The sequence below is a fragment of the Microplitis demolitor genome, chromosome 6, assembly GCF_026212275.2.
Source record: "Microplitis demolitor isolate Queensland-Clemson2020A chromosome 6, iyMicDemo2.1a, whole genome shotgun sequence".
Taxonomy (NCBI): domain Eukaryota; kingdom Metazoa; phylum Arthropoda; class Insecta; order Hymenoptera; family Braconidae; genus Microplitis; species Microplitis demolitor.
Window position 1 is genome coordinate 89504 of NC_068550.1, and position 27413 is coordinate 116916.

General features: G+C 26.3%; 6 protein-coding genes across 11 annotated transcripts; 3 read left to right on the plus strand and 3 right to left on the minus strand.

Moving 5' to 3' along the window:
• The first annotated feature begins 8461 nt into the window (after positions 1–8461).
• LOC103574324 (prestin) lies at positions 8462–15244 on the plus strand. 6 transcript variants are annotated; one of them, XM_014443385.2, is made up of 13 exons: positions 8462–8839; positions 12111–12218; positions 12299–12460; positions 12558–12668; positions 12742–12926; positions 13009–13173; positions 13365–13469; positions 13545–13678; positions 13751–14090; positions 14171–14443; positions 14520–14696; positions 14754–14880; positions 14972–15244. In XM_014443385.2, the coding sequence occupies exons 2-13, from the start codon at positions 12125–12127 to the stop codon at positions 15160–15162; spliced, it is 2064 nt and encodes a 687-aa protein (XP_014298871.1). In that variant the 5' UTR covers positions 8462–8839; positions 12111–12124; the 3' UTR covers positions 15163–15244. The 6 variants fall into 6 exon arrangements, 5 of the variants coding, with proteins under 5 accessions (XP_014298871.1, XP_014298870.1, XP_014298869.1 ...); XM_014443384.2 differs by lacking the exon at positions 8462–8839 and adding an exon at positions 9636–10374; XM_014443383.2 differs by lacking the exon at positions 8462–8839 and adding an exon at positions 10389–11009.
• A 463-nt stretch (positions 15245–15707) lies between these two features.
• Positions 15708–16602, plus strand: LOC103574325 (signal peptidase complex subunit 1). The gene is made up of 3 exons (XM_008553749.3): positions 15708–15858; positions 16070–16129; positions 16259–16602. Exons 1-3 carry the CDS (start codon positions 15814–15816, stop codon positions 16442–16444), a joined length of 291 nt encoding a protein of 96 aa, XP_008551971.1. The 5' UTR covers positions 15708–15813; the 3' UTR covers positions 16445–16602.
• A 707-nt stretch (positions 16603–17309) lies between these two features.
• LOC103574326 (polyadenylate-binding protein 1-B) lies at positions 17310–18594 on the plus strand. Its single transcript, XM_008553750.2, has 4 exons — positions 17310–17660; positions 17972–18027; positions 18110–18422; positions 18495–18594. The coding sequence occupies exons 1-3, from the start codon at positions 17640–17642 to the stop codon at positions 18375–18377; spliced, it is 345 nt and encodes a 114-aa protein (XP_008551972.1). The 5' UTR covers positions 17310–17639; the 3' UTR covers positions 18378–18422; positions 18495–18594.
• Positions 18595–18732: 138 nt separating this feature from the next.
• Positions 18733–19399, minus strand: LOC103574327 (uncharacterized). Its single transcript, XM_008553751.2, has 3 exons — positions 19217–19399; positions 19076–19146; positions 18733–19010 (listed from the first exon to the last, which is right to left on the minus strand). The coding sequence occupies exons 1-3, from the start codon at positions 19235–19237 to the stop codon at positions 18821–18823; spliced, it is 282 nt and encodes a 93-aa protein (XP_008551973.1). The 5' UTR covers positions 19238–19399; the 3' UTR covers positions 18733–18820.
• A 1002-nt stretch (positions 19400–20401) lies between these two features.
• LOC103574336 (pro-resilin) lies at positions 20402–22183 on the minus strand. The gene is made up of 4 exons (XM_053739879.1): positions 22116–22183; positions 21965–22026; positions 21178–21885; positions 20402–21089 (listed from the first exon to the last, which is right to left on the minus strand). The coding sequence occupies exons 1-4, from the start codon at positions 22134–22136 to the stop codon at positions 20849–20851; spliced, it is 1032 nt and encodes a 343-aa protein (XP_053595854.1). The 5' UTR covers positions 22137–22183; the 3' UTR covers positions 20402–20848.
• Positions 22184–24784: 2601 nt separating this feature from the next.
• Positions 24785–26323, minus strand: LOC103574337 (probable cyclin-dependent serine/threonine-protein kinase DDB_G0292550). The gene is made up of 3 exons (XM_008553765.3): positions 26228–26323; positions 25981–26036; positions 24785–25901 (listed from the first exon to the last, which is right to left on the minus strand). The coding sequence occupies exons 1-3, from the start codon at positions 26234–26236 to the stop codon at positions 24785–24787; spliced, it is 1182 nt and encodes a 393-aa protein (XP_008551987.3). The 5' UTR covers positions 26237–26323.
• Positions 26324–27413: the final 1090 nt, after the last annotated feature.

Consider the following 27413-nt stretch of genomic DNA (forward strand, 5'->3'; position numbering starts at 1 on the left):
AGGGAAAAATAAGAAAAAAATCTGGGCATCAGTTGGCGCTGTGGGCCAGCCCTAAAACTTCTCGCTGTTTTCGAGCTGAAGGAGCTCTCTTTGAGCTTGAAAATATTGTTGTGAATACATTTTCGAGCTGGTCAAAACTAGGTTTTCGAAAATCGGATCGAAATCAAAAACTTCCCTTTTTTTTTAAATTTGAAATTTTCATGACGGAAAGTTAAAAATCCGAAAATTGCAAATTGTCTGTTAGCTTCAGGTTCATAAAACAATGTCGCGTTACAGATGCCATAAGGGCGTATAAAAATTTTGTTTTTGAGAATTAACGTAATTTGATCCTATAAGTATAGAAAAGACAAAAAAATTTTTTTTTCAAAAATCAAATTTTTTTTTATACGCCCTTATGGCTCCCGGCGCGTGTACCGGGAGCCATAAGGGCGTATGAAAAAATTTATTTTCCAGGAATCGACGTGATTATGTTTTAAAAGTATAATACTAAAAAAAAAAATTTCTTTTCTAAATTTCACTTTTTTTTTAAAGTTAAAAAAAAAATTTATTTTCTTAAAATTAAAAATATCTTTCAACTAACAAAAAATTGTCTTCTAAATTCGAATGTTTTCTGTCAGCCACATACTTTAAGATCACAATCACGTTAATTCTGGAAGTAAAAGTTACTTAAAAAAAACTTTTAATTTTGAAAAAAAATTTTTTTTGTTATACTCGCTCCAAAGGTTGAACTTTTGAACCCTGGGTGGCGTCCGTAAAGGAGCTCTTTTTTAGAGACTCTACTATACCGTCTTTTTTTCACGGCCTAGACCTAGGAGCGATAATAACAAAAAATATTATACGTCATTCGGTCGTTTCGTGGCGATTTTGACAACGACTTTTTTTCGATATTCACTTTAATGTTAGTGACGCGAATGTTCGAAAACGAGCGTAAATTTCCGTCCTCGGCTACACCTCGGACGTTAAAATTACGCCCGTTTCGAACCTTCCCGCCACAAACCTTAAGCTCATATCGAAATATCGTCGCTGTCAGAAAACCGCCCCTTCACGGCCTTATGACGAAAATATCTATTTTTTCTAAGTATAAAAAAAGAACAAAGTGAAATTTTGAAAAGAATTTTTTTTTTTGAGTATTATACTTTTAGAATAGAATCTCCTCGATTCCTGGCAAATAAATTTTTTTATACGCTCTTATGGTTCCCGCTACCCGCGCCGGGAGCCATAAGTGCGTATAAAAAAAAATTTACTTCCGGAATCAATATGATTTTGATGTTAAAGTTTGTGGCAGACAGAAAACTTTCGAATTAAGAAAAAATTTTTTGTTACTTAAAAAAAATTTTTAATTTTGAAAAAAAATTTTTTTTTCTAATTAAAAGAAAAAAAGTGAAATTTTGAAAAGAATTTTTTTTTTTTTTTAGTATTATACCTTTAAAACATAATCACGTCGATTTCTGTAAAATAAATTTATTTATACGCCCTTATGGCTCCCGGTACCCAAGTTAGGAGCCATAAGAGCGTATAAAAAAATTTGATTTGTGGAGAAAAATTTTTTCGTATCTATTATGCGTATAAAGCATAATTACGTTGATTTCCGAAAAAAAATTTTAATACGCCCTTATGGCATCTGTAACGCGATATATTTAAAAGACTTCATTGATTAATAAATTTGAGTTTTTTGGATTATATCTGTGTCTCACAATATATCAGTTCTTTTATGTTAAATAAATATGTTTTAGGCGCCTCATATGCTCAAAAGCTGAGTCGGAAGCTTGCAGCGCTCGAGGTACGTTATCTTCAGAGGAGGAATTTACTTTTAATCGAAACAGAAATGTACATTGCCACGAACCAGATGAAAATGCTAATTGTAATGCTCGATTTTTATGCGACTTATACAAAGCAAGTACACGACAATTCCGCACCCTACAAAAAATTTATGACGACATCGCACCTTTGTAAGTATATATGAAGAATTATAACGGTTCAAAGAAAAGTAATTTTTATTAAACTAATATGGACTGACCTTAAAACAGTTCAGCGGGCATCCAATCAATTCATTTATGCTGCACTACGGGGATTGTTGCAAAAAAATTTTGATGAAAACTTAAGAACCTTATTCGAATTATTATTAGAAGTTATTAATATACTATTATAATATTAAACTTAACAATAATTGTTGTTGTACAGCATAAACAATTTTCGAAGACTCATAAAAATATTTAAATTCAATGGACAATACAGATAAAAATTATCAAATTTATGAAGCCATCATGTTTCTCTGTGTTATTATAATTACATTAAAAAAAAATTGTTAATTATTTTGTTAGCAATTTTAAAAAAATAATATAATTGTAATAACAAGCGTAAATTTTTTTGTAAAACGACAACCTCTTTATGTCACACCTTAATTATTATTAATACTTAATTTAATTATTATGCAGGCATCAAGAAAGTGCTGCTATTCTTGATTTCGAGAGTGTAAGACATAGAATGCAGTATTGGCAACAAAATGCAAAACTGCCTGACATTAAGACATGTAACGATTTCTACACATACCTCGGAAACTCAGATTACAGTAACATAAATCGACACAATCTGGGAAAAATTGACGTGCAGTTTCGAATAAATGAAGCAAATCAGCATACCGCCATAGTATTGGTGGATAAAGATTTTATTAATAAAATTGATATTGATGAACTCTTTGTTCAATCAACCACTGCAGTTCTTCCGGCAAATGTTGGTGCTATTCAAATGACATGTATCAGTACCCATTTCGCGGATCATGTAAGATAAAAGAAAAGACTTAGATAAAAATATATTTTCGATATGTATAATAAAATAATGGCATTCGATTTCAGATTTTACCAATTTGTTGGGTTTTGGTGTTAGAAAAAACGCCAGAGAGCTGCCAAAATCTTGCAGAAATGTTGATATCTTTAAAAACGGGTTTATATCCCTTAAAAATATTGCATGATTTTGATGATGATTATTTCAAATCTTTTGAGACCACATTTCCTGGAGCAACAAAAAAAGGCACATTCATGTCTCATTGTATGGTATAAAAATTTTTTTGTAAAATATACTGTAAATGACGTTTAAAATTTTTTTTTCTATATTTATTATCTAAAATAATTGGAGTAGTAAAAAAAACATAATTTTTTCAGATCATGATTAAGGAAGCAAATCGCTTAAATATTGACCTCAATGACAATTCCACTATGATTATTTTTGCGAAAATAGTTGCATTAAGCTTATTGCCTCCACAAAAAATAGAACCAGCATTCCAATGGATCGTGTCATGTATGAACGATGAACAGTTCACAATATTTCAAGATTTACTTAATTATTATAACCAAAGCTGGATCAATAAAATCGGTGTGGTGAATTTCAGTTTTTTTAATGACGAGCGTAGTTTACTAAAAAATACTGACTTGATTTTAAAACACATGAAAAATAATGTACGTAGAGGCTGTACCGCATGGAACTTTCTTGGTAATAAGCTTATACAAAATAATATATTTTAGTTGTATTCCTTCCTTGGAAAAACCCTTTAACAGTAATTTGTTTATGAAAAACTACATAGAATATATAAGGCGTTCAAAGCTAAATTCAATAGTCGGAAAAACTTTTGTTTTTTCAATGTCTTGATATTTTTGTGTTGACTATAAAAAAAAAAAACCTTCGGGTGAATAACTTTATTTTTTCACGGTGGCCACAAACCGGGAATTATCATGGAATTAAATGCAACCGGGAAATATCATGGAAATGTCAGGGAATTTTGAAAAGTATCCGGGAATTAAATAGCGACAGTTCAAAATTAATATTTTTTCAATAATACACTAGTTATAAAAATTGAGGGATATTCAGAAAATTTCAAATTTTTGCGTGGTTTTCAACAAGTTGTAGGACAAAAACAAAAAAGGCAAAATGTAGCTTCAAGTGTATAGATTTCTGATCTGGTCTTAAAATATTTTTATTATTTGTGGCTCTGGAGTAATTCTAAGAAAAATATCGAAAAATAAATTTACCAAATTTTTGCTCGTTTCCAAAATGGTTTTCGAGCTTTAATAAATTTTTTTCGATAATTATGATTGATTTTTGATGGCTCCAGAACCGTGCATAATAACAATATTTAAAGAGCAGATCAGAAAACTAGACACTTGAAGCTACAATTTGCTTTGTTTGTTGTAGTCGTACGACCATTTTCCTTCGAGTTACAAACTGTTGAAAATTACTAAAAAATTTGATATTTTTTTAGTATCCCTTAATTTATGTAACCTGTGTATTTTGAATTTATTTAAATCATAAAATTTTTTATTAAATATTGTAACTAATACATTTTTAACATTTATTTTTATTTTTTTAATTTATTATTATTTTTTTTTTTTTAAATATTAGAGCAAGTGTTATCATTCAGTGAGAGAAATCATTACCACTATCAACACTGGATGGAAAAAGGCTCTATAAATTGTAGTTCAAACAAAATTAAAAATGTTTTTAATGGAAAAAAAAACTTTAAACTAATTACAAAATGTTGGGAAAATATTGGAAGGGAAACAGGAGATTTTAAAAATTTTTTAAAAAAAATTGCAACAATGTTGGTACCCACTTTACGAAATTTCATAATTGCTGGTATTAATATACCGTCTAACTTCAATTTAGTTAAAATCATGGATGATTTGGAAGCAGGTAAAAAATTTATTACTAAATAATTACTATCTTTGCATGTTATTGACAAATTGATCTTTAATACTAATATATTATTTCTAGAATTAAACTTGAATGATGTTGTTCGTCAACCAAACAATAATTTGATCGAAGAAGCAACCCCAGCTGAAATTCGTGAACGTGCCAATAACTTTTTCGATGTTAATTCGCTGCCACTTGGTTTGAATGATATACCAGATATTGAGGATTCTGATCAAGAGCAACGTGAACAAATGGAAGAAGCCAGACCTCAAGAAGAACTGCCGATAGAGATACAACCTATTGAAGAAGAACGGCCGATAGAAATACAACCTATTGAAGAACAGCGGCCGCTAGAAATATACTCTATTGAAGAAGAAGAAGAAGATGATGTTGATGACGAAGAAGAAGAAGATGATGGTGATGACGAAGAAGAAGATGATGACGACGAAGGAGAAAAATGCAGATTTTGTATAAGACGACGAGCTATAATGCAGTACTCACCGTGCAATCATATAATAAGTTGCGAGAAATGTAACGAGACATGGTTTAATCGACGGAAAGATGACGGGAAAGAAATGGACTGCATAATTTGCCGAGCAAAAATACTATACGTCAATTATATTGGTTAATAAATAAAAATAAAAAGCTTTTCTATTCTGATATAAAAATCGAAATTTCAAAAATTTTTTTTTTTAATTTTATTTAATTTATTTTAGATCGCTTAAAACAACAAGGTCATTAACGACCACGATATTACACTAATTGATTATTATTTTCATTAAACAGGTTTATATAATTTAATCGTTTTTAGGAACAATATTGTCTTGGCCTGCCCCTGTGGATCACATAATAGTGCTTTCATCGGTGGTGGTAAGTCCAACTGGTTCCTCTCATCTTTGTATTCTGTACATTCGGTAAACAGATGGTGAATGGACAGTCTGGTATCACAGCGGGGGCACTTAGTGGGGTTGGTCATGGTGATGACATTAATATTAGAAATTCGTGTGGCCAATGCGAAGTCTATTGATTACACATTGATCATTTCTATCCAGCCTATTGTAGAACCTATCCTTAATGTTGTCGCCTACTAGATGAAGTTTTGTTACCGTGGCGTTCCATTCGTTGTTCCAGTGTTCGGTTATTTTGTGATGAATAAAATACTTAGCTTCAGTAGGAGCTAATCTAGCTTCAGGATGTACAGGTTTTGTGGTGGCTAATCTCGCTGCTGCGTCTGCATTCTCGTTTCTTTTTATGCCCTGGTGCCTCAGTACCCAAGCAAGGATCACTTTGTAATTCTGGAATTGTCACTTGCGGACTAATTCCTGGATAATATGGATTAACGGATTGTTATTGGATTAATTTCCGATCGCTCGTAGGCAAGAGAGAGTCACTGTATATGACACCTTCGGTACACATTTTCTTGTTTATAAGCTGGAGAGCTTTTAAGATGACGAAAGCTTCACATGTGAAGACGCAATTATGATTCAATAGACTAGCCGATTCATATACTCTTTGTTTGTTTGCGATGGCATAGCTTGTGGCTCCTTCTATTTTTGATCCATCTGTGTAGAACTCTCTATAGTTGGTGTATCTGTCTTGAAGCTCCTGAAATAAGGATCGGTAAGTTTGTTGGTCTGTGGTGGTCCGATTGTAATGGCTGAGCGGAGTATCGATAGGCATATCTGGTTCCCAAGGAGGGATAGGTGAAGTGCTGCGCAGGTATATCTTTGAAATCGTGATACCAAGTTACTTGTAGTGCTTCCTAATACGTATCCGAATTGATTTAGGAGATCGTGGTTGGTTGTCATATATGGGTGCTAACGATTCTTTGAATGTGCAGCAGAGTGCATAAGCTCTCCATTTCTTAGATGCTAGAACTTGGAGAGTCTGCAATCGTTTATGGCAGTCGCTTTTCAATTTTTTAATGTGCGGGACCCAGGAGGCTTTGGTGTCTAGCATCATGCCAAATATTTTAATTGTGTTTACCCTTTTGATAGGTTGATGTTTTAGCGTAAGCTCGATGTTTTTGTTGATTACGGAATGGTTTCGAAAGACAATGATGAATTCCGTTTGGTCAATTGAAAATTTAAATCCTGTATTCTCTGCCCAGTTTTAGAGTATGTTAATGGTATTCTGAGTACTTTGGGTGGTAGGGTCAATGTTCTTCCCAAAACATGTGAATGTTAAGTCGTCGATGAAAAAAGTGAAGACTAATATTTTATTTAAACAATATTGATATAATAAGTAAATTAATTACTTTATAATTTATAATTTTCTTTTTTTCAATTAACTATTATTTTTTTGTTATGTAACTTATGTGTAAATAATTAAATTTTTCAAATAAAGTAAAAATTATATTATCACAATAAAATATTTTAAATTATTAAAAAATATGTTAATTAAATTATCTATTTTTAAGAAAATATAAAATACAGTTATCAAAATAACAATCTTTAATGATAGTCGTAAATTTTAATGTCTTTATTTTTATTAATAAATGTTTTAATAGAAATTTTATATGAATTTAAATTTTCTTATTCCGATCCCTATCCGCGTATAATGTTAGAGTTACCTTTCGAGATCTACTTTACCTTCAGAGATATAAAAATTAAAAAAGTTGGTACCGCTGTATACTATAGTATAAAGTTAATTTGGTATAATATACTGCTAGCACTAAATCGCACGAGTATAAACCTCTACTTGCTACAACTTTTGATGCTACCAAGTATGTTGGCAACATACAATCGCTGACTCGAAATTATTGTAAACTTAAATAAGGCTAGACAAAAATTCAACTGGCATTATAAGCAAACTGCTCTCAATTATTTTGACTCATTTTAAAAAAAGTATAAAATACTAATGCATTAAATTATCGTTGCTTTAATAGATTAGTGACTATTTTTTATGATAGCAACAAATACACATGTAATATTTTATGTCCGACTTAATCACTGTATGCAAATACATAACATCAGTTCGATGTACAACTGTTCATAATTTGACATCTTTCTACATTACTAAGTCACCATCTCGTACTGTTACTATCAGCCATCTGTATTCAAAGGAAACAACATTAAATGCAACTGACTAAATACAAATCTGTCTCAAACATCCACTAGCAATAAATACAGTCATTATTAACATCATTTGGCTCTTAGCTATACCGGGAATAATATTCAATCGAAATACTTTTCGACTCGAAAGAACTGGTTGTTAGGACAAAATGATGGCACCCGGCAGTAGCAGTAACTGGCAGTAACTTGCAACCACTTTGCAACTTGCTCCTTGTCCTGCTCTCAGTAATAACCTAATATTTAATAACTATAATATAATAAAATTAAATAATCCAACCCATGTTATGTGTATGTATGTGTATTTCTGGGTATTCTCTAATCTGTTTGGTGTAGATGTTTGATAAAATAGAAAATGACATTATCTATGGACAATTTAGATTTTTAAAAATTTTTCCATTATTATCATCATCATAGTTACTTATATATATTACTACAATAATACCGATAATTTATAATTTATAAAATTATTACATATATTATATATGTAGTTGTATCAATTCATAAATATTTATTATTATTGTTATTATTATTATTGTTTAAACGATAATTATATACATATTATGCTATTTTATTTTTTATATATATAGAAAAAATGGAATTGGGCTGCTAATAGTTTTTCTATCTACACATATTAATTAATAATGAGTATTATTTTTGTACAAGGTTTTTTCAAAGCATGATAACACTGAGGAAAATGTTAAAAAAAAAAAGATTACATGTTTCTCTGACTCTACAGAGTTTGTTAAATATTTAAACGATAAAAGCTTTTCCCTATAGGGAAACACCTGCTTCCATTAAACAAACAATAATAATAATAATAATAATAATAATAATAATAATAATAATAATAATAATAATAATAATAATAATAATAATAATAATAAGTATTTATAGCAATATGTACTTCATTTTTTTAAATTAATTAATTATTCTTATCAACTCGAACCATCAGAAACAATAAAAATGCACAGAGATTTAGTACAGGAAAGAAGTTCTAACGACTGTAGTCAAAAAAATTAAATATTCCAATTTCGCTGGTATACCATAATGCTAAACCGCCAATCGGTTATTCAAGACTTAAAGTAAGTTTCATATTATTATTCTTATTAATATTAAAAAATAATAATAATAATAATAAAATTAAAGTCTCCGGTGGAAGTTGATAATTGGGAAGGTGTTTTAAATACGAAAAAAGAATCAAGTGTTTGTCCTCAATGGAATTCTGATGATGGAAATGAAGACAGATGATGTTTTTTTAACAATACTGTCAATGTATTTAAGACATTGAAAGAAACCACTATTGCAATATTTATAAACCTCCCAATTTAAATAATCAATTATACCCATATTTTGATAATTGTTAATATTGTTGTAACGACGATTGAAATTCAAGAATAATTTTATTAATATTTGAATCTGTTGTTGATTCTAAAAAAGAGCAACATAATATATTCGATTGTAATCTGCCGCAGGTGGTAGTTTTTCATCACTTTTCATTATACTACTATAGTAGATATCTTTGTTTCCATGTTTGTAAATTTAATAGGGATCCCCGATATTAAATCATCATAATCTTCTTATGCCTCTCCTAATTCTTTTTAGGTACTATTTAATAATAATAATAATAATAAACTATTTGATATTCTTATTAATATTATTATAATTTAATTGATCCATTAAGAACGGCCATTGCAACTAAATTTTAATACAATAGATAATGATATATAATATATAAAGGTTAGGAATATTATTTTATTTTATATATAATAATCAAAGCTAACTTAACTATATAATATATATATATATATATATATATACATGTTTGGCTGTTTCTTTTTATTTATTAATACAATTATAAAGTTACCACTACTGTCTTTGAACACAAATCACAATATTATAATACCTATTTAAATAAAGTAAATTTGTTAATAAACCGCGCGAGTTTGTACTTGAAAATAATATCATAAGTAGGTCTTTATATACGAAAAATACAAACACATGCAATATATATATATATTTATATATACGGCCATGAGCACGTGAATAGACATGGATATAGTGCACCAGTAAGTTGTGTGCCAAGATCAAACAATCTTCCGCGATAAAAATATAAAAATACATTTTATTTACTATATATATTTGTAACCACTCGTAAAAATTATTGGTCGTATAAATTAAAACATCATATGAGTTTTCAAGTTTTTTTTTAAAATTAATATATTACTAAATATATATTTAATCAAGGGCTTAATCAAGATTTAATCTTTGATAAAGTTAATGTTAGATATTAAATTATAATCTTGAGTAAATTTTTAGAATATATAAATTTAAAAGTAGTTGATATTATTTACTGTCATTGCCACCAGCTTATATTAATCACTGAGTTAACTACGTGAAAGGTGTACGGCCTCCTGATTGTACTTGTATTAAGTAGAAGAAAAAAAAAAGAAATACGTATCTGATTAATTTAAAAATATTAATTAGCTTTGCTACATCATTGATGCGTGATTACTCCTTAGTGTGTTGAGTGTTACAAGTTTTCGTATACATAAAAAATTGTATTATTATATATAAAAATACAATAACATATCATTATATAATTCACCTTAGTAAGAAGGTGTGTGTATTATAATTTTTCAACTAATATTCTTATATATGTTTTGAATTACATTGCACTTGCAGTTTTTGTTGCTATTTATCGGATATGCTAATTATCATTATTGTTGCTATAATTAAGTATCATATATTGTAGAGTTAATTATTATAACATTGGAAATTATCTTATATTTTAAGTTTATTTTGAAATAATTTTAATTGATATTTTCTTATGTATTTTGTATATCTCCGTATAATGTATTATTAAGCCCTGAAGCTATATTTTAAGTGAATTTTAAAATTGAGAACATTGATGATAAGAATAATCAATCAATTGCAATTAAGCTGGTAATGAATATATTTTTTAATAATTGAAAATTTTTTAAATAATTTTTCGGTTTAAAAAAGAATTATAGCATTATTATTATTGTTGTGAGTTTATTTTTTTGACCTTGTGATAGAGTAAGAGCAAAAGTAAATGGTACAAAGTAGTGAAATTTCGTAAGAATGACAACAATTACAAGCTCATGATTATTCAAGATCAGAGAAATCTTTGACTTATTGACATTCATGCTCTGTTTTATACTTAATAATTTATTTCACTTAAAATACAAGTGTAGTTTTCAAACGTCTCTTGCAGAATAAGGTGTATAACAGGTATAATATTATATACTTCTTTTATAATTAAAATCTTGTTACTTACACTAATATAGATAAATATAAATTATAATTGGTGTCTATTAATGAAAAATTTTACAAACTATTAATATTGAGTTTATAATCGATGATAATAATAACAACAACAACAATAACAATATTTTATTTTAATTGTAATTCTGACCATGAATTGCTTGGGCTCTTGAATTTTAATTTTTAATTACATAAGTGAATAAGAAAAACACAAAAAATTAATGCACGTATTACAAATTATATAGTAGCTATAAATCCAATATATCACAAGATTTACTAAAGACATAATACAGAACAAGATAATAGAGTGAATGTATATAATCTATAAAAGAAAATATACAAGCAAAGTTGTAAAGATTTAAAACGAGTAGAGCGTTAAGACAATCGTCGTCAATCCCACTTTGATTAAGAAATATATATATATATATATATATATATATATATATATATATGTATATCACTATTAAAGTATCAGCAAAATTGATAGTCGCGTGAGCATACAAATGAATAAAAATCAACGCATCTCTTTATAACTTAGTAACGTTATTGTGCAATCGCCACTAACTTAGTCACTTGATTAATGATAATAGTAATAATAATAATAATAAAGAAATTGAAAAAAAAAAAAAAAAAAAAGTAATATATTGTAGTACGTAGTGGACAACTATTTGGAGTTGATTAATTCTTATCATCGACGTGTGGTGTATTTTTCCTACAATATCAGTGTGATTTATTTTATTTTTCGAGTAGTCAAGACGAGATAAAAATAAATTTACTTTCACTTTAGTTATAACTTTTAAATAAAATAATATGGAGACTTGTCGATTATTTGACAATAAAATTAAATATGACGGTGGTAAGCAGATTAAAAAAAATTAAATTTTTCAAATTTTTTTTTCTTTTTTGTTATTTTTTAAGTTGAATGAAATTACTTTTAATAATAAATCATTAAATTATTATAAATTAATAAATATATCTAAGATTAATTTTTATATATTTAAAATTATGAAAGCAGTTAACAATATTGTTAAATAAGATATTATTTTTTTTTTATTAAAAATATTTAAGATAAATGTGATGAGATGACAAATAATTTAGAACTTGTTATTCGACGTCCAGTTTATCAACAAGAAGATCTTGATCGTTATTATGATTATACTGAACCAGATAAATCTAGTAAGTGGATCTAATTATAAATATAATAATAATAATAATAATAATTATTATTATTTAATAAAAATTTAATTATTTATTAGTAAGACAATCAGTGATAAATAAATACAAAAATTTTGAAATAAATTCATGGTTAAAAAAATCAATTCCAATATTTAATTGGTTACCAAATTATCAATGGAAAAAAGATATTCTCGGTGATATTGCAGCTGGATTTACTGTTGCAGTTATGCATATACCTCAAGGTAAAAATTTTAATTGTCTTAATTGTTATTGTAATTATATATAAATAATTGTTTTTGTTTAAATATTAATAGGAAAAATAAAAATATGTTTTTTAAGGAATGGCTTATGCAATGTTAGGAAATGTTCCACCGGTTGTTGGAATATACATGGCATTTTTTCCAGTTTTAGTTTATATGATTTTTGGAACATCACGACATAATTCAATGGGTAATTTTAATTTATTGTTCTTCTAAGTATATGTACTGAGTATTAATAATAAAATAACTTTTTTTTTGATCAGGAACATTTGCCGTTATTTGTATGATGACAGGAAAAGTTGTTTTGACTTACAGTAATATCAATCAACAACAAAGTCAAACAAATAATTCATCATTACCAATAGATACTTTACAAGAAACAGATAATCCACAGTATTCACCATTACAAGTGGCAACAGTTGTTACATTCGGAGTTTCTATAATTCAGGTGTTTTTTTTTTTTTTTTTTTTTTTTTTTTCTATTAATAATAATATTACGATTAATTATAGTAAAAATAATAATATTTTAGTTAATAATGTATGTATTACACCTTGGATTGATATCATCATTGTTATCAGACGCCCTTGTTAGTGGGTTTACTACTGGTGCTGCTGTCCATGTATTTACATCCCAAATAAAAGATCTTTTAGGGCTTGAACTGATAAAACGTCGTGGTATTTTTAAAGTTGTTTACGTAAGTAAAAAATAAAAGATAAGACCAGTAATTTTGTTATAATTAAATTATAATGAAAACATTGTTTTTTTGTTATCCTTCATCATGTAACAAAAAGACAATTATGCGTTTATAAATCCATTGTATGTGCGATATATATTATATTCAACTTTTAAAAAATTTTTAAATAATAATAACTATTTTATTTACAGACATATTATGATGTTTTTAATTCAATAGATAATATAAATATTACCGCTACAATAATATCTGGAGTTACAATTCTAGCGATAATATTTAATAATGAAGTATTAAAAGTAAGTATTACCATTATCAGATTTATATTTTTTATAAGAAAAATTTAAGTATATTAAAATAAAATATTATTTTAGCCGCGTGTTAATAAACGCTGTGGATTTCCAATACCTATTGAAATGATAGCTGTCGTTATAGGAACAGTAGTGTCTATTAAAATGAACCTTAATAATGGTTATAATGTGATTACTGTAGGACATATTCCTGTTGGGTAAATTAATTATTTTATGTTATTTTTTTTTAATAATAATAATATATATATATATACATGTATTTATAATAGTCTTCCAGTACCGTCAGTACCACAAATATCACTATTACCATCGATAATAATTGACTGTTTTGTAATAACGATGGTATCATATTCTATATCAATGTCTATGGCATTAATATTTGCTCAAAAAATGAATTACGAAGTAGACGCTAATCAAGAATTAATGGCACAAGGTTTTGGAAATCTTGTTGGATCATTTTTTTCTTGTATGCCATTTACTGCCTCACTATCACGTTCTCTAGTCCAGACTACTGTTGGTGGAAAAACCCAATTGGCTAGTTTAATATCCTGTTTTTTATTATTATTTGTTTTACTTTGGATTGGTCCACTTTTAGAACCTTTACCCAAGGTATGCATTATTTTAATATTTTATTTATTTTATCAATTAAAATAATGATAATGATAATAATAATAATAATTTAAATACAGTGTGTATTGGCGAGTATTATCGTTGTTGCATTAAAAGGTATGTTTTTACAAGTTAAAGATTTAATTAAATTTTTTAAACTCTCAATGAGTGATGGAATTGTATGGATTGTTACCTTTTCAATTGTTATTATATTGGATATTGAGTATGGTTTACTTGTTGGTGCTGTTCTTTGTCTTATTAAATTAATAATCCTCTCAACTAAACCGTATACCTGTAAATTGGCTGTTGTACCAGGAACTGAACTTTATTTGGACACTAATAGATATCACAAAGTATTATTTATTTTTTATATTAATAATATTATTTATTTAAAAATTATTTTTATTTTTTTTTTTTATTATATTTAAGACGGTTGAAATTCCTGGTATTCAAATATTTCATTATTGTGGTAGTCTTAATTTTGCGACAAAATTATACTTTAGAAATCATGTTTATGAAGCTGCTAAAATAAATCCAGTTAAAAAATTTACCGACCGTCATAATAAATCTGAGAATAAAGAAATAATATCTGATGAAAGCAAAAGTGTAAGTTTAATTTTAATATTATTATTATTTTTATTATTATTTATTAATTTGTTACAGTTACGAGTGTTTATAATAGATTTTTCAGCGCTTATTAATATTGATTCAGCCGGTGTAGCAACAGTACGTGGTATAATTGAAGAGTTTATAAAGATTGGAGTTTCGATTTATCTAGCTGGTTGCTCAGGTATTTTATTTTATTTTATTTAAATTATATAAATAAATATTTCATACAAATAATAGTATATATTTTGTCTTTTTAAAATTATTTATTGCAGGACCTGTTTTCGAAACTATTAGAAAATTTAATACAGTTGAAAAAACCAGTAATATATTTATGATATTTCCAACAGTAAATGATGCTGTTAATTATGGACGTAATGAAAATATTAATATTCCATCATCATTACCAACGTGGACAACGTATCAGCAAATTTATGATCAAGACACTAGTATAAGTCAATTGTAAATCATAAAAAAAATATCAACAATTTTATACTAATTTTAAATATTCAAAGTTTTATAATATATATAAAAAATGATAACATCGATTGCACAAGCGTTTTCTTTTCTATATATATATATATATATATATATATATATAGTATTTTCTATAGTTTTTATACACATGGTTGTTGTATGTATGCGTACTAATATACATGAAATCTTATATATTTATAATTTAACGTTTTAAATTCTCAATGAATAGTAATTCGCTATCCTACTTGATTGTTGTCAGAACATGAATAGAATAATAATAATATTTAAATATATATATTTTAAGTTTTGTTTGAAAATGGTCAACTAATGCCCGCCTGATGTTATTATTGATTTTATTTCATTATAATAATATAAAATATAACGCCTTTCTGCTTGGTAATGTGTAAGAGTGTAATGACATTGTAAGAGTATTACCAAATGTTTTTTTCGTTATTTATTCTGTATTCGTGTAATTTAATTTTTTAAAAATATTAATTCTTTATTACCGATAAACTCCGAAGAATTACGAGGTGTCCCGAGGAATTCCGAGAGAATATCAAGAGTTGTCATCGAGTAATCGTGTTCGTGTACAATATTTGTTAGTGTAATTATTTTAGAAAATTTTTTTATATTTTTCGTGATGGCATCAATAATTCAATCATTTAAATCAATCCCAACACACATGGTGAGTTTATTAATTATTTAACAACTAGTATTTATTTATTATTATTTTTTTTTTTTTAATTAATACTGTTGTATTTAAGGTTAGACATTTGCCACGTAAACATTTATTATTTTTACTAACGATACTTTATCAAAATAAATTTATTTATTTATTATTATGATTATTATTATTATAAATATAATTACGTTATTATTTTATTGTAATTTTACAGGACTATGATGGTCAAGCGAGAGCTGAAAAATTATCAAGGATCATTGTCACTTTATTTGGAGTAAGTTTAAATTTATTACTATTATTATTATTATTATTATTATTATTATTATTATTATTATTATTATTATTATTATTATTATTATTATTATTATTATTATTAAATAATTAAAATAATTTACGTACACAGGCTGTTGGTTTAATCTGGGGCTATGCAATTCAAGAATTTTCTCAAGCACTTTACATTCTTGCTGCTGGATGTTTAATGGCTCTTATAATTACCGTACCTCCATGGCCAATGTATCGAAGAAAACCTCTCGAATGGCAAAAACCACAACAAACTGATGCTCCGTCTAAAAATAAGAAGAAAAAATAATCATTTCATCGATTATTTTGTTTTTATTTTTATTTCTTTTAATAAAAAAATTACTTATTACTATTAATTTATTTTGAAAATTTGTTTAAAAAATACTTGGAAATTTATAATTTATAGCATTGAATAATAAAAATAATAAATATTATATATTTAACGGATACGTATTTACTACAGCTGTAATTGGATTCATTCCAACGACTTTCATCGCCGATTAAATTCTTTATTTTCTCTTGTCACAGAACATCGGAAATATTTTCTTTGAAAAAATAAAAAAAATTATAAAAAAAAAAAATTTCAAAGCACGTCCAATACTATTCAACTTTCACAATTTAACGATCTTTAAGTACTTTTTTTTTATTACGATTTTGTTTATTATTATTAATTAACCAACTAAATAAATAAATAGAGTAAAAATAAATAATATTTCGGATGATGATACAATGTATGGTGTAATTATTTATTAATGCAGGATGACTTTTTTAATTTGTGCAATCGATATGCTTCGGTAACTTGTTTGAAAGATATAATACACATTATTTTTATATCTATATAGATATATATAAAAAAAAAAAAAAAAAAAAAAAAAAAAAAAAAAAAACAAACAAAATAACACATATGAAAGGATTATGAAACACTTTCTCTGTACATGATGCTTGCAATACTTCCTATACTGTCGTAAATTGATTAAACAAAATTTAAGAATTATAATTTATTTAATTTATAACGCGTAAATATATATTATGTTTATATAGATATAACTTTATTTATTAAATTTGAAAGTACTTTTATTTATTTGTTGATACAAAGTATCATGTAGCACGTGGTAGGTGAATATTTAATGATAAATAAGAAAGAAAGGCGGGCGGTCAGGTAGGCAAGGTAAGCACGGTAGGCATGTGTTTTAGTAATTCGTTATTCGTTGTATTTGTGATAATACGTAACGATAGGTGGACTATTTCCTTATTTTTACGTAATTATAAAATAAGAAGCTTATATGTGTGAAGGAATTATCTAGCAATCTCCTACCCTACTTGTAATACCTCGTTTACTGGTCACTTTGTTGGCTTTTATACTACCCCCCATATGAAAGCCTTTTGGCATCAAGAACAGCTTTATAAACCCATCGCTTACCATTTAACAACCAGAACTGTATTGGCTGTAATCCTACATTGTCAATTTTTATTTTTAAATAATCATGTACTTTTACACACTTGCTGTGAGTATTTTTAACAATTTTAACCATTCATCTCTATCTTCTATCTTCTATTTTATTTTTATTCATTCTTCAATATGTACATACCATTATTAATATAATTTATAATATCACAAATGTGTGGTTTCGTCATTTAAAATGTGATGAGATAAATTTAAATTTATTATATATTATTAAATAAATTAATTTAACGAATAAGTGAATAGTGATTTTTTTTTTTCTCAATTTTTTCAATTTTTTATTTCAATAATTATAATTTAATAAATTAAAATTTTAAGTATTGAAAAAAATATTAATAAAATTAATTGTTTTAGTTTATTATTGTTGGTGTTGTAGCTGTTGGTTTGGCTGCACCAGGCTATGATCATCAGTAAGAGTTTATCAATAAATAAAATAATAAATAAATTAAAACTTATAATTATAATAAATAAAAAAATTTTTTAATTTATCAGTAAACATGTCGTTATTCATGTACCTTACAAAGTACATACAGTTCACCATCATCACGTGAAAAAGGTTCCTTATCCAGTTCACCATGTAGAAAAAGTACACGTACCAGTTCATCATGTTGAAAAAGTACATGTACCTGTACCTTATCCAGTTGTTGAAAAAGTTCATGTACCAGTGATCGAAAAAGTTCACGTTCCAGTTCACATTCCCGAGCATCACCATCATGAGGAAGAAAATAAATGGCTCGATGACACAAAGGGATGGTGGTGAATAATATACTTCCTCTTCTAATTCTTATTATACAAATATAATTAAGTAAGTTTTAATGTTTTTATTGTTTTTATTACAGTTTAACTTTTAATAATAGTAATTTTAATTATTCGACAGATACTTTCCAAAATGTAGCGTCAGTATTCAAAAAACATTTCAATAAATTAAGAATAAAAAAAAAAATAAGGGACAAATTGTAGGTGCAATAAAAATAAATAATAATAATAATTTTATAATTATTTTTTATTTTATACCAAATGTACATAATTTTATTTGAATTACTGTTTTTTGAAACTTTAAATTATATTTTTATTTTTATACAAATTTTTAACATAATAAAAATTTTTTTTTCTTGTAAAAACAAAAATAAAAATAAAAAAAAACTCTTTTTAATTTTTTATTTAAAATTAAAATATCAACAAATAACATAAAAAATATTATCACTACCACGCATCGTCGAAATATTTATTATCATTATTAGCGTGTTTCTCACTATGATCTTCATGAACAATATGTTGTTCATGTTGTTCATGATGTTCATGATGTTCCTCTTTTATAGGTATAAAAACCTTTTTAAGGACTGTATGATGGTGGGTATGAATGTGTTTGGGTACATGAATTTTAATATGAACGCTATAACATAATTATAATGAACATTATAAATTTGAAAAAAATTTTCGGTATAATTATCAACTTACTGCTCGCTTTTATCCGGAGTTGGTACTGACAATGCAACATTAATTGTCATGATGATAAATAAAAATAAAACCTGTAATATTAAATATTACACATAATGATAATCACTTAAGAATAAATATTTATTATACTTAAATACATACGTGAATAATAAATATTTTCATATTTTAAAGTCTAACTCGTGGCAATACTCAACAAAGACTATAACTAATTTCACTCTAAGACTGGCTTTATAAATGTTAAGATATATCCGGTAGTAAAACGCATAAACAACATGAAATTTCCGGGTTTATATTGTAGTAACATTACAATATCCCTTCTCCAGTCTCTAGTCTCTACCGCCATCATCTTCCTGATCTTGTGAAAATAATAATATATTATATACATACTCTCACTTGCAACATTTATATTTTATTATAGTTTGTTTATATTCTCTACCGTTAACACATACAAGTGTTAAATACATATAAAAATATATATAGTTATTCGTCCGCGAATTAAATTAAAAGGGAAAGTTTAAGATTAAATTAAATTTTTATGGATAATTAATAATATTAATAATTAAAGAATATGTACATATATACATATTAAAAATCATTGGCATCTATTATATATTTATATTCAAAGTATTTACTATTTAATAAATGTTGATGAATAAAACTAAAAATAAAATATAACACACATTATTATTAATAAAAAAATTAACTACTTTACCAAAGAGTTAAATCTTCTGCGATTGTTTGCTTATTAATATATTGTTAGATTAGTTTTGTAAGAATTATTTATAAAATAATCCAGAGTTATCAACGGACGTGGAGGATCAGGCTTTTATAAGCAGAAACAAACAATCACAAGAATACACTCACAACATTTATCATCAGAATAGAGTGCTTAAGTAATTACTACAATTTTTAAGTTTAAAGTATTTTAATATATATTTATATTATCATTATTTTTAGATGTTTCAGTGAATTTACATAAATTTATAATAAATGTAGATCGACACATCTTTCACCTTATAAGTATACTTTCCACTTCTTCGGGTATTTAATCTCTCATACAATAAAAATTATATTTATATATATGTACAATTCTGGTTCCCAGATTTATCTTTTATGTATTATAATTTATAAATATATATAGCATTTTATCAGAGTTAATTTACATTAAACATGTTAATTAATTAAAATTGAAAATTTTTTAATTATTCTGAGTGAAATTTTTCAGGAACTTTTTTTTTGTTTATGCAAAAAGGAAAAAAAAATGAATAAATGAAAAAGATATTAAACTTTTTTTAAACAAAAAAATAAAAAATAATATTTTATTTCTAAAAAATATGTACAATAAGGTAAAAAAAATATTTTACATACAATTAATACTAATAAGATAACAAACATTAGGAATCTGTGTAAAATTAAATAACGATAAAATAAAACACCGAAATAATTTCAATTAAAAAATTATGACTTAAAATAAGGAGTGTTTAAAATGACCTAATGATAATACGCCGAGACCGATACGAGAAGAAAAGTGGTGTCGGTAATAGTCGTTGTCGATGTTGTTGTTGTTGTTATTGTTATTATTATTATTATTGAATAGCAGGTTTTTGATATTGATAGTGTAGAGAAAATAAGAAAGGGAGGAAGATATTACAGTAGCAAGTTAAGTGATTCGTATTATGTATGTATGTATGTATGTATGTATGTATGTATGGACATACGTAATGAGACTCTCTCTTATTTTTGTATAGCTTCAAAAATTCAACGACACAACTTTTACTTTTTGTAATATCCCGAAAAACCACCACTTAAAGAATAAGAGTCAGAACCACTAAATGAAGAAGAAGAACCGCTGTGGCTATTTGATGAGTAAGAATCACCTCTGTGACCACCATGATCTCCGGAATAACTTGAAGAACCTCCTCCGAAACTTGCTGAAAATCCTCCATTACCTCCATTACCTCCATGACCTCCATGACCTCCATGACCTCCATGACCTCCTGAACTTCCGTGGCCACTTCAAAATTTTTTAAATAATAATAATTATAACAATAACATGATAATTTTTAATTAAATATTTAATTAATTTATATAAAATAAACAACCTGCTACTAAATCCTGAAGATGGTACTCCATAACTGGTAGATGGAGGTGATCCATAGCTTTGAGAAGGTGTTCCATAGCTTTGTGATGGAGGTGATCCATAACTTTGTGATGGAGGTGATCCATAACTTTGTGATGGAGGTGATCCATAACTTTGTGATGGAGGTGATCCATAGCTTTGTGATGGTGGTGATCCATAGCTTTGAGAAGGCGTTCCATAGCTTTGAGAAGGTGTTCCATAGCTTTGTGATGGAGGTGATCCATAACTTTGTGATGGAGGTGATCCATAACTTTGTGATGGAGGTGATCCATAGCTTTGTGATGGTGGACTGTAACTCTGTGATGGTGGGCTATAACTATTTCCAAAACTTCCATGACCTCCAAATGAGTCACTTCCTGATCCTCCAAAGTCATGTCCTCCTCCAAACCCACTGTCATACCCTCCTCCATTGCCACCACCATAATCACCATCATGACCACCACTATATCCTCCTCCATTTCCACCACCATGACCACCACTATATCCTCCTCCATTTCCACCACCATATCCTCCTCCATTTCCACCACCATGACCACCACCATGACCACCACCATTACCAAATCCTGGACTAGTTATTTCAATATGATCACCTCCACCTGGTGGTCCATGATCAACGTGACCACCGTGACTATCATGATGTTTTTCTGGTAGATGTATTCTTATGTGTACACTTAAATATCATAAATAATAATTCATTAATTTAAAAATAATAAATGATTATTAAATTAAATATAATTCAATTTACTTACTGTTCATTACCAAATGTCGCAATAACAGTTTTAAAACTAATTGATACAATTATAAAAATAATCTGTGAAAAAAAATAAAAAAAATTATATTAATTTTAAAACAAACTTAACATTTAGTATAAACAAAAAAAAAAAAAAAATTATTTCTTACAACATTAAATTTTGGTGTCATTTTAAAAAAAAAAAAAAAAAAAAAAAAAAAAAATGAATTTATTATTATTGCTATTACTAAGATGCACTTGATGACACCAAAGATGTTTTCTTACTGTTACATATATTTAAGAGATTGCGGACTTATATATATACTATGGTGAGAAAATACCAAAGGGAAGGAAGGAAACGATCGAGTGGGGAATAAATGTGATGGCTAACACAAGTTCCTGTTGTTGATGCTGTTGTTGTTCCGCCTTTGTCAGAGTATATGTAGATAAATTAAATATATATACATATGTATGTTGTGTGATATGTAATGTTGATGTATATGCTATGTCACTTTTATTTAATGTGTAGTGAGTAGTGATGGGAAAGATTATTGTATATGATAAATACATATGTATAAACACACACTATAACACGATATAAAAGTATATAGAAATAATTAAATAACAATAAGGAAGGAAGATGAAAGATGTAAAAATGAAAGAAATGTTGCTGGTTCCCCACATCGACCATGACCCAGAGAAATTACGCTTCAGGCATATAAATATATATATATACATATATATTTATTCCATAATGCAAAACTACTCTTTAGCTATTTTCATATACCTCACAATGCTAGTTGATTCACATCTTATCATATTAGAGTATAATTAATTTAAAAATATATATTACTTTTATTGTTGCTATAAATAATTAAATAAAAAAAAAATGAATGCAATTAATTTAACTTTAAATATATAAATTTGTATTTGAACTTGATACACTATAAAATAAATAATATAGAATGATGTCATTTATTATTTAACTATTATGTCTAGCCATAATTAAAAATTTATTATAACATTTAATAAATAATAGTACATAACCAGTATTTGTGTGTTATTCGTTATTATATTTACTTAAATAGAGTATTAGTATAATAATGGACAAAAGCGAAATAAGTAATAATTACTTTCTATTATGAAAACTTTTCACTCTATACGCAAAGTTATTATACAAATGTTATGGGCATGATGGTAATATATATTTTAAAATAATTAATATATATATATATATATCTGTATATCAATCGTTTATGCACCCGTTACTAAAATAATATTTTTTAAGTGTACAGTATTTTTTTTTTAATATACAAAAAGTAATATGATTGTTAATCAGTTGAGATATAATTATATACGTATTCCTTTCAATAATGTAAAGTTTTCAAGACATTTTTTTTACATTATAACTCGATATAAAAATGGACATTTTTTCAGGATAAATTATTTGAAAAAAAATAAAATAAATACATAATTTAACCTGAGTTGTTGTATTGAGAGACAAGGAAATAGAAAGTAAGTGAATCGTGGGAGAAGAGATGCAGTGTACAAAGATGATGTGTTACAATTCCCTTTCTATATCTACTCTCTCCTTCTTTGGATCATCAGGTGCTTCATATAATTTTAAGTAAAAAAAACTAAAGAAAAAAATTTACATTTTTTTTTTTTTAAATACAATATTTACAAATTATCACTGTTTTTAATAAAGTTCAGACATTCATTTGTATAAAACTATAATTGAAAAGTCTTTTGATATAATGGGATTTTTCTTTAAATTTTGTCTTTCAACAAGTCAATAAAATTTTTATTCTCTTTCTGTTTATCCTTAAAGTTGCTGTCAATTGCTTCCTGCAAGAATTTTCTTTTAACTCTATAGTTTAAAATACCGAGACATTATTATTATTTCCTCCCAGTGCTATCTTATAATCCTCCTTTCTCTTTCACATCTTAAATGTGTGTATGTGTGGAGCTGGAGAATCTTGTTTGGGAAACTGACAACAAAACTTGGACTCTCACCCCTTTCGCCGACCTCTTCAGGTCGAAGATTAATGCTAAGAGTTCTTATACACATCATATACCTGACTTTAAGAGTTATATTATTCGTACATTCATGGTCATGAGCAGCTAAAGATGTATATTTACTTTCTTATTTTAATTTATTTATACGCACATATAAAAATGTTTTATTTTTAAATTAAAATCAATTTGAATAGTAAATTTATATTTTTTAACCCAATTATAGACTATGTAATTACAAGTTTATTAAAACAAAAAAATTAAATTTTTTCGTTTTAAATAATTTATCCAAGGACGTAAGATTAGGATAAACAAAAAGTAAAATTGTTGCAAGAACTTTCTAGACTTTCAAACACTCAACTGTTGATCCGCTTTAGTGAAAGTGCCATTTACTTATAATATATATAATATATATGCATCGTCAATAGCTTTTATTCATTCATATCAAATTAATAATCAGTATAATCATCAATAATCAATCTATTTTCTTTTTTTAAATTAATAATTATAATTGCTTCGTTCTATATTGATTTAAAATGTAATAATAATTAAAGCTAATAAATATAAATAAATTGAGCAGAATCATTATTATTACTATTAAAAAGAATAAAAAAATAAAATAATCATAAAAATTTATTTTGATAAATAATAATACATGAAATTTTTAAAGCTAATAGTTGAAAAAAAAAAAAAAAAAAATACTCATTAGCCTCATCTAGAGTAGAAAAATAATATAATTATCAGACTTAAACTTTGGTAGTGATATATATGTATGTATACAACATTAAATTTATCGAATGCCCTATATATTTATTAAAATAATTTATTCATTATAAATGGTAGAGGGTGAGTGTAATGAAAAATAATCAGGAGTTAAATTTGAATTTTGATGTCCAATATGTGGTACAACTTGTGCGCCAGTAGCAATAATAGCGGCTGCTGTAGCAACAGAATTTTGATTTGGGGTCGTTTTAACAATTGGTTTGTAACGATGAGTATTATCTTGAGGAATATCTTCAACTTGTTCTTTTACTGCATATCCTGAAGGACTATGGTTTATATAAGAATTAACCGATTCATGATTATCGAAATTAATATTGTGTCCTGTTAAATGTTGAGATAATTCTGCTACATTTATTCTTCCTAAATTTTTATAGTTGTTGTCATAATTATTGTTATTTAAATTAAATCCTGATAAAGTTAAAAGTCTGGGCCAATTTTTCGCCAACTCTGTTATTTTTTTATTATAATCATCAAAGACAAGTGTATCATGTATAATAAATCCTTTATTATTATTATTTAAAATAGATTCATGGGTACCACGTTTTATTGATGATTTTTCATTGTTACCATAATAATTATCATTAGCAAGTAGTCCAAGTTGTTTTGCTTTTAAAATTAATAATTGTATTTCATCGATAGTTTTTTCATTTATTGAATCATCATGATTATTATTATTATTATTATGAAAATATCCATTATGGTTTTGAGTTGTCAATTGCGTTGCTGATTGTGCTACATGATTATCTTGTGACGATAAAAAACTATTAGTTTGATGATACATTGATGATTCATGAGGTATATAACCTTTACCAAATGATACACCATGAGTTATTCTTTTGCCATGTGGTACCAATATATGATTAACTTGTTCGTGATTATTTAAATTGTCATCAACGCTGGTATATTGTTGTTGCTGTTGTAATAATGGTGGTGGTGGTGATGGAGATGGTATACCGTCTTTGTTCAAACGGAAAGGAGTTTTAGTGTTAACAAAATTATATGGGGGTTGTAAATAAGCTGTAGGATTAGGATGACCACGCATTAATGCTGACTGTAAAATTTCATTGTCGACTAATTGGGAATGGCGGGAAAATTGACGCCATGGTGATCCTGCTGCACGACGTACTTGACGTGGTACTATCACAACCATTTTATTTCTGTAAAATATTTAAAATCATATTAAAAAAAGTATAAAGATTATTATTTTTCAATTGAATATATCATTTATTTACTTACTGAGCTAAACAAATAGCTATTAGAGTACATGTTAGCAGTATGCAAATTGATATTTTCTGTAATTAAATTAAAAAAAACAAAACATAAATTTATTTTTTATAAAATAAATAAAACGTTATACGTTCCATGACCGTCATTTTTTGTATAATTTATTTTTTTGAATAAATAATATATTCCTCAATCAATATAAATAAATATTATTTAATTTTTATAGTAATAGTTAAAACAATTTTTAAAAAATACTTACAATTTTCATATTTTGTTAACAAAAGTAATTATAATAAACTTGAATAATGTATAATATATATATCTATAAATAGTTGAATCAAGTGCGAGCACTCGAGAGCTCTCACGAGTAATTTATTTTACTAAGCAAACTCTTGTTGAGACACTTGTCTTATATAGAAGATATAAATCGTTACAAAAAGAGAAGGATCGTTGATCCTCCCACTCTAATCTTATATGTTCTATATATATATACATATATATATATATATATATATATATATATATATATATATATATATATATTTTTTTACAGTACATTGATGGTCTATATTTACCTGCAAGAGTAGTAAATCCCAGTTTAGATAAAATCGCATAATTATTAACCATCATCGTCGTTACTTTTATATAGTGTGAATAATATTTATATTTTTTTGTAAAAGATTAAAAAAAAAAAAAATAATTATTTTTCAACCACAAAGTGCAGTAATTTTTATTTTAATAAGATTTTAAACTTAAAAGATAACAGAATTTTTAATGTTCATCATTTGTTGATTGGACAATTCGATATATTTATGATTTTTTTTTTTTAATTTCTTAAATTCATATAAAATTTGTACTTTTTGTTCCTAAGAAATCATGAATATGTATTTAATGACACAATTATTTAATGTATAAATATAATAACCAATTTTCAAGTCAATTAAAGGTTTACATTAACCATAGATAGATAAATAGAAAAATGAATTTGAAAAAATGTTTAAATAACTACAAGTACAATAAATTGAAAATTTTTTTTTTCCCTTGACCATTCCTATCTCAATTATTCTCAATCTGTTATCTTAGAATTTAATATGCCGAAATAGAATATAGAAATATAATTTAAAAGATAAAATTATCATATATAGTATCTTATCTTTTATGCATCCACATCATCAATAATTTAAATAAAATTAAAATTTTTTTAATGCATAATGTGCGTTTATTTATATTATAAGTATTAACACAAAGATTTAATTTATTTGTTCGATTTTTTTTTAATTATAATTACTGGTTATTTTTCAAGTCGTTACTCTTATTAGCTTATTTCCGATGAGTACATTGAACTCCTTTCTCTTTGATCAAGCGCAAAACCTGATGAAAGTAAAAACTGACAACATTTATAATTGCGATTATTAAATTTTACCTTAAACTTGAGTTTAATGAAA